At 42.4% G+C, this 14365-nt stretch overlaps 1 protein-coding gene across 2 annotated transcripts in view; it reads left to right on the top strand.

Annotated features, from left to right (window-relative positions):
* Positions 1-14365, top strand: part of atp8a1 (ATPase phospholipid transporting 8A1) — a 119325-nt gene that overhangs the window by 61976 nt on the left and 42984 nt on the right. For both annotated transcript variants that reach the window (XM_080900484.1, XM_080900485.1), the window contains exons 16-23: positions 3254-3359; positions 5213-5295; positions 6033-6082; positions 6382-6451; positions 7260-7344; positions 9624-9763; positions 11543-11681; positions 14358-14365. The exon at positions 14358-14365 is cut by the window's right edge and continues 57 nt beyond it. In XM_080900484.1, coding sequence (XP_080756610.1) covers positions 3254-3359; positions 5213-5295; positions 6033-6082; positions 6382-6451; positions 7260-7344; positions 9624-9763; positions 11543-11681; positions 14358-14365 — 681 coding nt within the window. The remainder of the gene's footprint in view (positions 1-3253; positions 3360-5212; positions 5296-6032; positions 6083-6381; positions 6452-7259; positions 7345-9623; positions 9764-11542; positions 11682-14357) is intronic.

The following is a 14365-nucleotide window of genomic DNA, read 5'->3' as shown; positions in this document are numbered from 1 at the left end:
AATTACCAAAGCGATATCAAGGTTTTTAAACATCACCTCAAACTTTCAAGACGTTGGTTTAATTAATGCACAATCAGTGCTTCACTTTCACTTAGATATCGCTGCTGGAGCTGCTGAATGAAGCGATGCATTTGACGTAACAGTCGATATTCTCCTGGTACAAGCGCTTCTTCTTATGGCCTTCAGAGTGCTTCTTGCATGAACATTACTAAGGAGAGGGGAATTAAGAGTGTTGACAGAAATAAGCACCCCCTCTGGTGCTTTTCATCTTCCCTGGACATGGTCCTCACCCACAGAGTTTCAATGGCTTCTTCATTTTCTCCTCCCCCTTAAACTTTTTCCCACACGGGCTGTGTCTGAAGCGATGAGTGTCTATCACTGCTGCTGTGACACAGGTTACCCAGAAGTTATTTGGGGTGGTAGCTGGCAGCACAGTATTTCCTGTCACATCTAATTGTGTCAGCAGAACAAAGTTCAGATGTCTGTACTGTCTGCGTAGTTTACCACCACCCTCGATGTCTTGCTGTCAGACGTGTGCTTTTCTTCTGAGAGGAGGAGTCGGTGTCATGAACTTTACCCAATCAAACGTCTGTCTGCTAGCATCTTTAAAGCAGGCCGGGAGGGAAGTGTAAATCAGAATCAGAATCAGAATACTTTATTGATCCCTGGGGGAAATTATTTTTTGTTACAGTGCTCCATTTTAAACCAACATTAAGACAAGACAGACAATACGCTAACTAAGAATAGTACAATATATACATATATATACATACATACATACATAAGTCACTTATAAATAAATATTTGGAAAAGAAACATGTGTAGCTGTAGCAGCAAACAGTGTGTTAAGTGGATGCGTTGTACAGGGAGATGGCCACAGGCAGGAATGATTTCCTGTGTCGTTCAGTGGTGCATCATGGGTAATCTCAGTCTCTCACTGAACGAGCTCCTGTGACTGACCAGCATGTCATGGAGTGGGTGGGAGGTGTTATCCAACATTGTCTTTATCTTGGACAGCATCCGCCTCTCCGACACCACCTTGAGGGAGTCCAGCTCCATCCCCACAACATTGCTGGCCTTACGGATCAGTTTATTAAGTCTGTTGGCATCTGCGACCCTCAGCCTGCTCCCCCAGCATGCAACAGCATAGAGGATCGCACTGGCCACAACAGACTCATAGAAAATCCTCAGCATTTTCTGGCAGATGTTGAAGGACCTCAGTCGCCTCAAAAAATAGAGACGACTCTGGCCCTTCCTGTAAAGTGCTGTGGTGTTTTTAGCCCAGTCCAGTTTATTGTCAATGTGTACTCCAAGGTATTTATAGTCCTCCACAATGTCAACACTGACCCCCTGGATTGAAACAGGGGTCAAGTGTTTCCTGGTCTTCCTGAAGTCCACGATCAGTTCCTTGGTCTTTGCCACGTTGAGCTGCAGATGATTCTGCTCACACCACGTGACAAAGGAGTCGACCACAGCCCGGTACTCTGTCTCATCATCCCTGCTGATGCATCCAACCACCGCAGAGTCATCAGAAAACTTCTGAAGATGGCATGTCTCTGTGCAGTGGCTGAAGTTGGGGTTTTACAGTGATTATTGGCTGGACTTGGTGTGGCACAGTAACCTCCCAATGACAATCCCATTATTGTCATTGGGTTTCCATGACAGCAGTCTTAATGAAAAGATCCCATCCCTTAAAGAGCAATTAACAAAGACCTGCTTTTAGCCTTAAACCTGCATCAGACATTAACCCTCATCCCAGTAAGGGTGTGAGAGCTGTCCAAAATCCCTGCTCTTTAAAAGAAAACATGTCCTCACTCAATCACACACAGGTGTACGCACTCACACACATACTGTCCTGTCTTTCAGAGGATACCCGTCAACCCAGGCCAGATTATCATGCTGCTTGGAGGCAGGGAGGCCTCTCTTAGCCACCTGGACTGTAATAGACTCGATGTGTTGGAAGAGGCACTTTTAATTTGTCACCCCTCCCCCCTTCATTCATGTGATCCTTTGTTCCTCTCTTCACAACAGAAAGAACAAATTTAATAATACTCTGCGTGAGGCTGCAGCCTTTTGTTTGAGATGGGAGTGAAAACATGCACTTTTGAGCTATCTTACACCAGTACTCCAGTATTATTTAAACCTGCATCTGATATTAACCCTCAGATTTCCCATTAAGGAGGTGAGAGAGTGCAAAATCTCTGCACTTGAAAAGAAAGCATGTCCTCACTCTTAGGCTTTTATGTTCTTTGTGTTACTACAGGTTCGTGAGACCTATATTCATAATTCATTGGCTGGTATTAAACTCACTGCTAACAAACGTTTGCCGCCAGGCTGCTGTGTGTGCTGTTGCTGTATTATACAGGTCTGCTGCAGCCCTGCAGGCTGCTTATATTACTGTCTTGGCTGTAGTCGGTCACTGCAAGCCGGTGGTCCTCCAGCCTCAGCAGATGCCTGTCTAGGTCTGTCCCATGGCAAGTTAGTCATACTGTTCCCTTCATTAATGTACAATGCCTCAGTGTATAGGTTAGGCCTTCTTTCATTAAATGAAGCACATTTCTACTGGATGAGGAGACATGAGTCTGTCAGCAGCTGGCAGTTTCTGTGGGATCCTCTTGGCTCGTTATCCACAGTCATTAGCCTCTCCACGCTTGACTACTGAGTACTGAAGCCACATGTATTTCAGAGTTTGACAAAGCTTAGACTGGCTTTGAAACAAATGGAGTCATAAATCTTTGGGCGCTACACGAAGTGAAGGAAATTCATCAAGTGTCAGAGCTGCAATTAATAATGGTACCTGTTCAGGATTAGAGTTCTCCTGTGTAAGTTGCAGTCTTTGTGTTTAGATATAATTCTGCCAGCAGTTAAGTGTAGATTTGTGATTATAGTTTGCAAACAGGAATGTACCTGAACGGCAGTTCAAAAGAACTGAGAGTAAAGTTGTTTTTTGTGCTCTATTGTGCTCATGATGCAGCAAACTTATTTGGTCTGGTTTTATAAAACTTTAAATAAATGCTCCAGCAGACAGGTCACTGGAGTCTGCAGTGCATACTAGTATTAATAGAAGCTGTCTGTCACATTTGTAGCGGCTGCTGTAGCAGGTTGTGTACGTCGGCTGCAGGTTGATTATGCTCTGTCGGTGTGCACTCTCTGTCCTTGCTGTCTCTTCCTACAATACCGTAGCTGTTTTGCTTCTGTTACATGTTTTATGAAAGAACATTAAAAGTCAAAGTGCCCCTTCTTCTTCCTGTAGCCTACAGCTGCTGTTATCCTGGAGTTCATGACCATGATGGCCATCTGTCACACTGCAGTCCCTGAACGCATGGATGGAAAAATCATCTACCAAGCTGCATCTCCAGGTATATCCCACTTTTAAGTGGAATACACAATGTTATTACAGTGTGTGTCTGTTCACACACAGTAATTTAAGATCGTCAAAATTTACCAGACTTCTTCTTGATTCTGACGTTGTTTGTGACGTAGCATGTTGTCAGATTTTCATTTTCAACGTTTGTAGTCGTTAATCATCAAACTGTAAAACCAATGAAAAAAATGAAGCTACAGATTCTGCAGAATGAATCTACAGTGATAATCATTACAACTGAAGACATGGACAAAGGATTTCACTAAGACAGTGCAAATATACAAATAATTCTTTAATACCAAAATCTATTGTTCACTGATATATAATGGGACAGCACGCCTGCGCCCTTTGATGGCACAGTGTAAGCTTAGCTGTCGTCTTAACACATGCATCCTAACAGCAGCTAAAAATAGAAAAGAACTAGCTCTCGCAACACATGTTGCTGTGATTTAACGGTGTCAAAGACAAGTGTGAGAGTTGCAAAACTTCTCCTTTCCTTCCTTTGATTTTGCCCAGTGACACGTTTCTGTGTAATGCTACACCTCTCCTGTACAAGTAGGTTCAAAACTGCATGTCGAAAAGAGCAGATTTTAAATGGCTAGTTGTGCAGCTGTGTCTGGATCTGGTTCCAGGTGCTCTGCATAAATGGTCTTGTGTGTCCTTGATATTTCTCTTTGTTGTAGTATTTAATTTTCCATCTAGCGACCTTTGTGTCACAGCAAATGGAACACACCACTACAGCCTCCGGGCTCCAGTATTTCATAAAGACGTTTATGTAATCATCAGCGCACACATGAGCCAGGAATCATATTATAAAATGAAATCAGCTGTTTACAAAATGCATTCTTCAGTCTATCACATCCACGGGTGAACTTAACAGACTGAGACAGCTGTCAATCAGGAAGTTAAACACATAACATATTTCTAAACATCAAAGTTGCCACCATGACAAACATCAGATGAGGTGAAATCCACCACAGAGACTCTAAGAATAGGTTTTAGCGTTAATGCATAGAGATTGCTCTTAACAGCAGTAGTTATGTGTCCTGAAAATAATGCAGATTTCTGAAGAGACCAGCAGGTTTAACCTCCTAAGACCCGAACTCTTCCACGGCAGCATTTTTAATTTCTCTTTGATATTTGGGCTGATTGGGGCCCGATGAATGTAAAAACAAAGAATTACCAGATTTTTTATTTTTACCTTATTTTTGTTTCTAAGAAAAATGAGAGCCGCATCTGAGGATATTTGTTTAAAATGTTGATAGAACAGTAGCAGCATAACGTCCCCGTAAGTGGATATCAGGCCCTTGTAGAGCAAAATTGAGTATTTTGGTCTAAATAACCCAAACTGTGATGTCCACATATGTGGACGCAGGTCCTAGGAGGTTAAAGGAAAAAGCATTTGACGTCAGTTTATAATGTACAAACATACGGCTGCAGTTTGTCAAATAGGTTGACATATCCCGATCGTTTTAAATATGTTTATTAGAGAACTGATGAACACTTTGATTAGAAAATAAGCTTTGCATCTTCATTTTGCTAATGACTTTTTGGGGGGCTTGGATTGCTTCAAACAGTCGTGTTCATGTGAAGCTTTGAGGTTTTTAGAGTGGTTGCAAAGAGCTGCTGGTGAAGTGAACTATAAAGAACAGTAGAGAGCTCTTTCTTGCCCTGCAGCATCCCCATGCACACGGTAGCTGGATCACAGGTTTCAGTCACTGTACTGAACCAGGTTCATGCAGCAACTGTGAAACATGGCTGCTGTGGTAAATACCAGGCTCAAATGTAATGTTACCTTGGATATTTGTAAAGGTGTTTTTATCTGTAACATTTTTCTTTGCTCCCCAGATGAAGGCGCTTTAGTGAGAGCAGCACTAAACCTTGGCTTCGTGTTCTCTGGTCGAACCCCAGACAGCGTCATTGTGGAAATTGTAAGTTGGACAAAACAAGTTAAAGAAAGGCAAACAGCCTTACAGGTCTGCTTAATCTATAATACTGGCATCATCGTGCTCCGGTCGGCATCTAAATAAGTCCCATCTGTAGGCTAGTTCATTTCCAAAAAACACTAAACTATCCCCTTGTCTATTTCACAGTACTTCATGAAATTTGTCAGATGTTTTGAAACAGAACTAAAACAAATACACTAAAAGTGGTTTTCCACTTGGATCACAGTGATGGAAAAACACAACATTTGCCGTGATTATATCCTGAGTTGATGCAGTGTGTCCTCTCCAACGCTCGGGTCACTCCTCCTGTTGTTCTCCTAATTGGCTAACCTGATGATTGCACTCAAAGAGCCTGAGGCTGAAAGGCCAGAGCCATTTCCTCTCTTTTTTTCGCCCCTTTTTGGTCGAACATCTCGTCTCCTAGACGTTTGTCCAATTTCTTAATCTTTATTAGACCTTCTAAAGCTCTCAGCATCTACTTTAATCACTCTGTCTTGTACCTAGCAGTGTCCACAATTAAGAAAGTTAATTGAATTTTACCTTGTTATTCTCCTTCCATCGGCTCAGTGCAAGCAACTGATAAACACATTTAAGTGCAATTAAAGCTGATTGGAGGAGGATGGCAGGCTTGGCTGTGCTACTTAAGATAACTTGTCTCAGAAGACTGAGGTTGAAGTGTCTCCTTCTGAATTACGTTAACGCTCACGTCTCTTTCAATTCAGGTTGGAACAGAGGAACGATATGAACTGCTTCATGTGCTGGAGTTTACAAGGTACAGTTATTATGTTTTTATTATGCATATACACCATCAGCATGCCTTATTTAACAGTCTTTTACTATAGAGTTTTCTGTTTGAGCCTCAGTAGCATCATCATTAATTAACTAATTAATCCTAGTTAACCCCACTGTGGTCACATGGTTATCTTGTTACCCACTCTTTGTTTTCAGTAATCATGTGCTAGCTCAAACCATGCATTACTTTAGCATTGTGGTAACACACTGCTGTTATTTCTCTCCTTAATCCACCTCCTTCTGCCCTCTCACTCTCTCTTGGCTTTTTTTATCACTTAGCGCAAGGAAGAGGATGTCAGTCATCATGCGCACCCCATCTGGGAAGATCCGCCTCTACTGCAAAGGAGCTGTGAGTGTCTGTCTCTCTCCATAGCAACGCGTGACAGGTCATCACCATCATCGCCGAAACGCTCTTCTCTCCTTATTGCCTCTCGCTCATGTCAGGAAATCTTTTCATTGGGTGACAGGATGAAGCAAGATCACCACATTTCACACATCTCTGCCAAATAACAAATAAACGTTATGGCCAGACTACATTTAATCCTCAGTAAGATTTAATCGGATCTACAATTTCCTGGATTGCAACAATTTTGTGCTGTGAATATAATACAAAAGTGAGAGCAGAAGTACAAATTGCACAGTATAACACAACATCAATATTTTATTTTTAAATGTTACATGGTTATTGCAGCACCCCTAATCTGTGGAGAAGGGACGAGATAGCGGAAGCGTTCTGGTGTCTGTTTGTAGTCAGCGCTCTATTGGCTATTTGGGTTTGAGTAGGTTTTGGTCACAAGAAAACTGGATTGTACTGAACCACCAGACGACAGAAAGCATTTGTTTTCATCCGATGATGATTCATCTTTTAACGAGCTTTTTTCCATTCATCTATAAACAATAACCCGTGGATGGAACTGGTTACTCTTAGTCCAGATATATGGCTGCACCAAAAGTCTTGAGTTCCCAGATCAGGCTTCTCCAAATGTATATCTCTTTTTTAATACAAATAGCTAGAGTTATCTGAGTAGGAACATGAAGTGCTTCTACATGGGCCGCATACAGCCTTAGACCCACATTTGCAAAGCAGCACAAGTCCAGGTGGTTCCTTTCTTTCCTCTCTGGGTGTCAGTAACCAGTGAGTGTTTGTTTCCCTTCAGGACACAGTGATCTATGACCGCCTGGCAGACAGCTCTAGGTACAAAGAGATCACATTGAAGCACCTGGAGCAGTTTGCCACTGAAGGTGAGTGGACTAACATCGCCCCCTGTCTGCCAACAATAATGTGTCTTTTCAGGATGCTGTACATCCCTGCGTCATCTCTGGACAGAAGTAAACAAACTTCCTCTTCCTGAGAGCCTTTCCTCTCATGCATTATTTAATGGAAATTTCCTTCTAGTGGGAATATTCTGCTGTAATTTTAACACAAGGCTGTTGACCTGAAGGAAACTGCACCACATACTCTGCTTCTTGTTCTACGATCATACTGCCCCCTTGTGAGACACCAGCAAAATGATGTCATTAGGAATATTTGATGTGTGCTAAATTTAGCATCCAGGACAGATTGTGAGGATCTTCAGGCCCAGTAATTCCCAGTCCAAGTGGAGATACTACAGATGAAAACCTACTTTATCTGCTGCTCGCTTTTGCCATTTTGATCCCATAACATCTTTCAGACTAGAATTCTTTAGTCAGTGTCTTGGACATTTGTCTCATTTAAAGTGCAAATTAATCCAAATGAGACAATACCTCAATCAAATATTTAGACATAAAACATGTCTTAATGTGGGTAACCAACTGTGGAAATGTCATTCTGCCATCTATTAGTTATTCTTATTAAATTCTAGTAAAAATATCTGGAACGTATCGAGTCACAACTCTCCCAAGCATCTGTTCTTTCCTGTACATTAAAGGTTTTTACAGAGTACTTTATTCATGCATCTGTGTAGGTTCTCAGTCAACCAGGTCTGGAAATGAAGGCAACTGGACTCCTTTGTGGTTCACAGAGATTTTCACCTCCCATTCTAGAGGCTTCTTCAGTTCTGTAAATTGCTGGAGAGTCATTTTACAGACCTGGTGGTGTTATGTGCTCGAAAGTGGTCGTGGGAGTCACTGAACCACCCTGTAATGTGAGTTGTTAAGAGTCACATGAGCCGAGGTGTGAATTTAGGTGTGGGTCATTACCCTCCTGTCAGAGGCCAAGGTCCTGAGACCCCGCCCCCTATCATGTGATTTGTTCAGGTCACATGGTTCAAGGTGTGAACAGGGATTTCATGAAGTGATAAAGGGAGCTGGTGCCAGTTGTCACCACCTTTGTTCAATGATAGTCGTTCATATTTGGTGTCGATGACCTCCTTTGCGCTTCTCCCAAACAGCCTGAAAGAGTGACCTTTCTCCTTTAGGATGCATACGTACAGCTGAGTGTCCTGTCGAGATGATTCTCCTAGATTGTGTTCCTCACTGAATTGCGCTTCATATTTGGTATTTGGGTCTTGTCAACCCAAGTGAACCTTTGTGACCTTAATAAATCACATGATGAAAAGGGCCCTTTTGCACAATGCCTTGATTCAGACTTTTGCTTACATGATCCTTTATGTCTCACGTGATTACAAGGTGGGTCAGTGACTCCAGGGGGCAATCCCACCAGTGGGGTCTCGCCATCAGTTTATAGAGCTGAAGAAGCTTCTTAAATTAGAGGTAAAACATCTTCATGGACCAAAAGGGTCTGTTCGCCTTCATTTCCAATTTTTAAGGCAGGGGTGTCAGACGTATAGCCGGCGAGCCGGAATTGGACTGTATTATCAAAAGTTTTATAGCTTCTCCTCCTGACATGGCCATTCATACTACAGTAAATAAGTAATAGATAAACATTTCAATAACAGAACATTTCAGAAAATAAAAACTGAAACGTTTTGTTGGAAATGCTCTTATTTTTTCGTATGCTAAGATAGCTGATCTGAATTTTGAATTTAATTGACTTTAATGACATTTTTAAACATAATTTTATTAAATGTAATACATAAAAATAACTGTTAATCAAAGTTTGTAACTGGGGAAGTTACCATGACGTTATCAGTTGATTCGAAAATTGACCGTACTAAGCTGAAGCGCTTTGTTCAACAAAGACAGCTGCTGCTTTTCTCAGCTCCTATTTAGCGTATGTCAGTAACCCTTTAGTACCTTTTATTTACCCCCCAAAATATGAAGAATGGACTTTAAGCAAATTTATACTCTGAATAGGTAAAGTAATACAGTAATGGTGTCTGAATAACCTGCTTCGGATGCAAGATTCAAATCTAAATCCGATGGTTATTTTGCTGGAGTTACCGTTCATGCTGCGTATTGTATTGATTAATATGGTCAGAAATATAGCTGACTTAAGTAGCAGTGTTTTCATTGGACTGGGTCTATCTGTGTAACACGTTTAACAGTGATTGCAGAGCACAAGCTTTGTTTTGTAATGTTAAACAGTCAGAACTGTGACATTTGACCCAAATGTTGCGATGCTGCTTTTAATCTTGTAGGCCTGCGCACTCTGTGCTTTGCGGTGGCAGACATCAGTGAATCGTCCTATCAGCAGTGGTTGGAGATCCACCACAGAGCCTGCACCTCCCTGCAGAACAGAGCCTTAAAACTGGAGGAGAGCTACGAACTGATAGAGAAGGTTTGTTAAGCGACATCCTGTTTGTGTGCACTGTCGGTTTTTCTGAAAGGGCTATTTTTTATTGCAGAATCCAGTTTGACTGACAAGCAGCACAAAGCTTTTCATCTGGTTAAATGCGGCAATTTCTTAATGCGGAGGATTTTATAGGAACAAAACTTGTGAAAAGTCAGACTGGCCTTGAGCTGAAGTGTAACTAGTGGGGAAAATGAAATAACGTCTGGAAACCTGCAAAAGTTCAAACTCGTGTGTGTTTTTATACGTTTCACCAGCAGGTAGAGTTGGTTTTCTGTGAGGTGGGTCTGTGTGGAAGCGTTAGTCAAACACAGGAAGCCACAGAGTAAATCAGCCACTTGGCAGGTTCGTCATGGCTGCTCCTGGCTGCCCAAAACAAATGGGGGCAATCAATCATGAAATAAACATAAAAGCTTTCAGAGAGAAAAATTTAATGCGCGTTGCCAAATGAGCAGAGCGTGGCACTGCGGCCCAACCCCAATTCCCTTCCCTCGGTCCCACCCCTCTGTTTCTGCAGTTAGGGGAGGTAAGGTCTCCTGTTTCTTTTGGGATGAAGAGGTAGCCTTTGGAGGACTAGATGACCAAAGGGTGATTGTGATTGGGCCAGGGTTAGGGCCACCCACACTTAAAAATGCACACAGTAATGCCACAGGGGGGCACAGTGGAGTTATAGTGAAATGTTAAGGATGGAGGCATTCCTGCAGTGTGTCCGAAGTTTCTCCTTCTCATCATTTCTTAACTAAAATGCTGATTACATATTATGTGGGAAAATCTTCCTATTTGATCCTGATTGTTCTTTTAAAAAACAATTGTTTTGTATTGATACGCTGTTTTAGCTGTTTAATATCTAATTCTTCATTATTTTTCCCCATTTATTTCTCACTGGTCTATTGCAGGGGATACTTTTTATGATCCCTGACTAATCTAAGTACAAGTGTATTTATTGTTTACTGTTTGTCAGTGCAAAGTAAGCTGCTCTAGCTCCACTGTGGAAATTCAGAACTTTATTTCCCCTTTTTAACATATTAGAAGCAGTAGTGGTGAATTCATACGAGTCTTTGTCCCAGTGGAAACTTAAGCTACATATACTGGACAGACTCTACCAGCAACATACTGACTATGATCCCGTTTCTCCCTGATTCAACTGGTACTTGTATTATAATTTACAAAGAGTGCTTTTAACAGCAGCCATAGAAAGAAATGAAAGGCTTACGATGAAAAGGCAAAAGAAAGTTTGGCACATCCAGTCATGGTCTTTCCCAGGCATAGTTTTCCGGGCTGTGTGGTTCCCAGTGATTAGCGTGGACAGACCTACAGACGTCCAGGCAGTAAGGCTCAGGTCACAACTTAAAGAGCTTCCAGAGCCTTTCCTCTGCTGCTGGCTCCTGTCTCCCCTCTACCCCTGGCTCTTGTCAAACCTTTGGCCCTGTGATGTGCCCATACAAGCCCACAGCCAGCCACAGAGCAACACAGAGTTTCCTGGGGAAAAAACAGCAGCTGCATTTTGTGGGTGTGCTTGTGTGGCAGAGAGCGTGTCTATAGATGCAAACACAGATGCAGGGGCACAGTAACGGATCCAAAACCCCTTAAGTCCACCGCCGCGGTTTTTACTTGGTGATAAACAAGAGCGGCTGATGAGGGGAAAAACTCGACTGAGTGAGTGACACTATCCCGGCTCAGATGTTTGCCTGACACATGACGATTTAAAGGCCTTCCTGTGTTATGATCCTCACTAACTGACTTGTTTACTGACTTTCTTTGGTGCAGAACCTGCAGCTCCTGGGCGCCACCGCGATAGAGGATAAGCTCCAGGATAAAGTGCCGGAGACCATCGAGACTCTAATGAAGGCCGACATAAAGATCTGGATCCTGACTGGGGACAAACAGGAAACAGCCATCAATATTGGTAAGCAGCAGCATTTATGACCGGATGCTTTCCGAGCTTTATTTCTATGTGAATTCTGCTGTGTCGTGTGGTTTTATTGGTACAATTATTAGTATTTTTACCAGAAATGGGGCACAACATAAAGGTCAGATATCAGTCACACCAAAGGAAGCCTACTTCAAGGCTGCCAAACTGCCAAAAAGCAGACTGATGCAGCTGACATTGCTAAGATTGAGTTCCCCTGTTATGCAAAAGCAACAATAGCTATTTTCCTTCTTGTTTGTGCTTCACGATGCACTTTAACCTTATTTGTGTACGAGGTCTCATACCAAAAGGAAAGTCCCTGGCAAGCCTGATGTTTTTTTCTGTGCTAAAGTGCATGCCAGCCTCTTACAGGTACTCCAGTCATCCTTCACCCAGAAAGACAAACAGCTGACAAGCTGAATGTTTCTCTGTCACACATATCTAGTGAAAGCATGCGTCGCAGAATGCCAGATGATGTATGAGCACCCTGCACTGACATGAAATAAATAACACGCATATGTACACAAGCAGGCACGTCTCACGTATCTAGGTGCCCCAGAGGCAGATATTATCAGAAAGGTGAATGCCTAACGCTGGTTGTCCGTTTGGGTTTGTATTCTTCTTCGTTCTGCGCTAGACGTGGGCAAATCAAACAAATGGATCGACCTTGAATACAGTCAGCCAGGTAACACGGAGGTCAGAAAAAACAGATATCAAAAGTACCTCCGTTTGTGGCTGCTCCTGCTGCTCCTGCTGCTCCTGCTGCTCACTGAATCAGCCCTTTGTACCCACTGTGCCCAGATGTGAGGCAGCAGAAGCCCATGCTCACTGGAAGTATTTTTACAGGTTCGCCTTTTGACTGGGTTGCTCTGTAAAAATTCTGCTTAATATTTACTTTATTTTTTTACTACTTTCCTCACTGAAAGATGATACCAGTTGGCAGAGTTCATGGTGCACCTTTAGCCAAATCAGACACCTGAATTCAGGCCAGGACATTATTTAACATTTGGAGGTGGCCGAAACCACCCAAGTGCCACTTTTGGCACATAATACTGGCATGCTCATTAAATGAAATCTTTGTTAATGCAATAATATTCTTATTTGTAAAGCATACAGGTGTGCTGATTTGAAGCTCTGAAGTGATTGTCCTAAATCTAGTGTGTCCCTAAACCTGAAGTATAATGACATACGATAAAGAAACGACTCTGATGCTTTTAGGCTGTCTGACAAAAGAGCAATGTTTGCTCTTAACACGCTCTCGCTGCTATGAGCTGCTAGCTGAGAGGAGTCTGTGTGCACGTAACTCTCAAGGCAGGTAAGAGCCAGAATTTACTAAAAGGAAAGAGCCAGCCGATCAGTTAGGGAAACAGTGTTCGCTTTGCTAACATTCAGTTAAGTGTGGCTGGAGGGTGCATTGTGTCCTTAAGCAGAGAGGGACCAAAACGTAAACACCATCCCTTATCTGAGCCCCTGAGCCCCCATTATGTTGACCTGTTCCTCTTCCTGTCATTTTACAATAATTTCAAGCCCCATTCTTCTTCTCAAAATCCCAGTCAGCATGTTACCCCCTTTGAGTGGCTTTCGCGGCTAAAGTTTGTATTTCTAATTGTTGCTCCCGAGGCGAAATTCCAGATTAGCCTGACACAAGTGTCATTGTTACACATTCCTCAAATCCTGTGGGAGCGGTGTTTGGTTCTGCCTGAGATGGGAAAGCCAGGAATTTAACTTTGGTGACATTAAAAAAAAGAGAGAGAAAAGTCAAACGAGCTAAAGGTAAACATATTAAACGGAAGGCAGTATTGACAAGGGGGAAGGGAGTGACCGAGAGAGGCTGCGTCCAGATGGGGAGACGTTTTGCACACATTGGCAAATCTTTGGACGTTTGCACCTTTGCACTTAACAATCTGCCAGACCCCAGCCCTGTTTGGTTTTGACTCTGGAGGTGAAATTTGCTCATTTCCTCTGTACGTACATATGTGTGTGCGTTTGTGCATATTGTGGGTGCACTATTCTTCGGCTATGTGTTTTGTGTTGTCTAAGTTTCACTCAGAGAATGCCACCCATATGTTCACAAAACAGAGGCTTTGTGGTAACCCCCTTAAAGAAACTAAAATCCCTTTCCAGACAGAAGCAAAGTGCAGAAGCCCACAAATATTTATGTGGTTATGGCCGCAGATGGCAGCCCTTTTCATACAGCCACAGCACTGAACTGAAGGCTTCAGTCTTGGTTCATGAAATATTTCTGTTTTCCCCAATGGGAGGCGCCCTCTACCACCTTGCTGGTGACCCCGAGCATCTGTCCCCACCAAAAGCTGAGGGAAACGCTCCCTAGAGAGCCATGTTGGGTAACTCGGAGTTGTAACTGCCTATTAAAACAGGAAACTGACAAACTCTTGTAAACCAAACTCATTAGTCATGTGCTGAGACACTTGCTTTGAGCTGTAAAATTTTAATTGGATCCCTTTAAACGTTGTTTATTTGATTCTTCTGGGTTTTATATATTTAATATTTGCATGTGGATGCAGGTTTGGGATGAGCTAACTGGACTCTTTACATTTAAGGCAACTATAATTTTATGAGAGTAAAATTGGATTAATTAAAAGTTTTATGTATTTTATCTGCTCTATATTTTTGCAGTGCTTAAGATTTTTTTTTTGTTTTGTTTTTTTGCAGGACATTCC

Source organism: Rhamphochromis sp. 'chilingali' (genome assembly GCF_963969265.1).
Source record: "Rhamphochromis sp. 'chilingali' genome assembly, chromosome: 13".
NCBI lineage: Eukaryota > Metazoa > Chordata > Actinopteri > Cichliformes > Cichlidae > Rhamphochromis > Rhamphochromis sp. 'chilingali'.
This window is presented reverse-complemented; position numbering and strand designations above follow the sequence as displayed.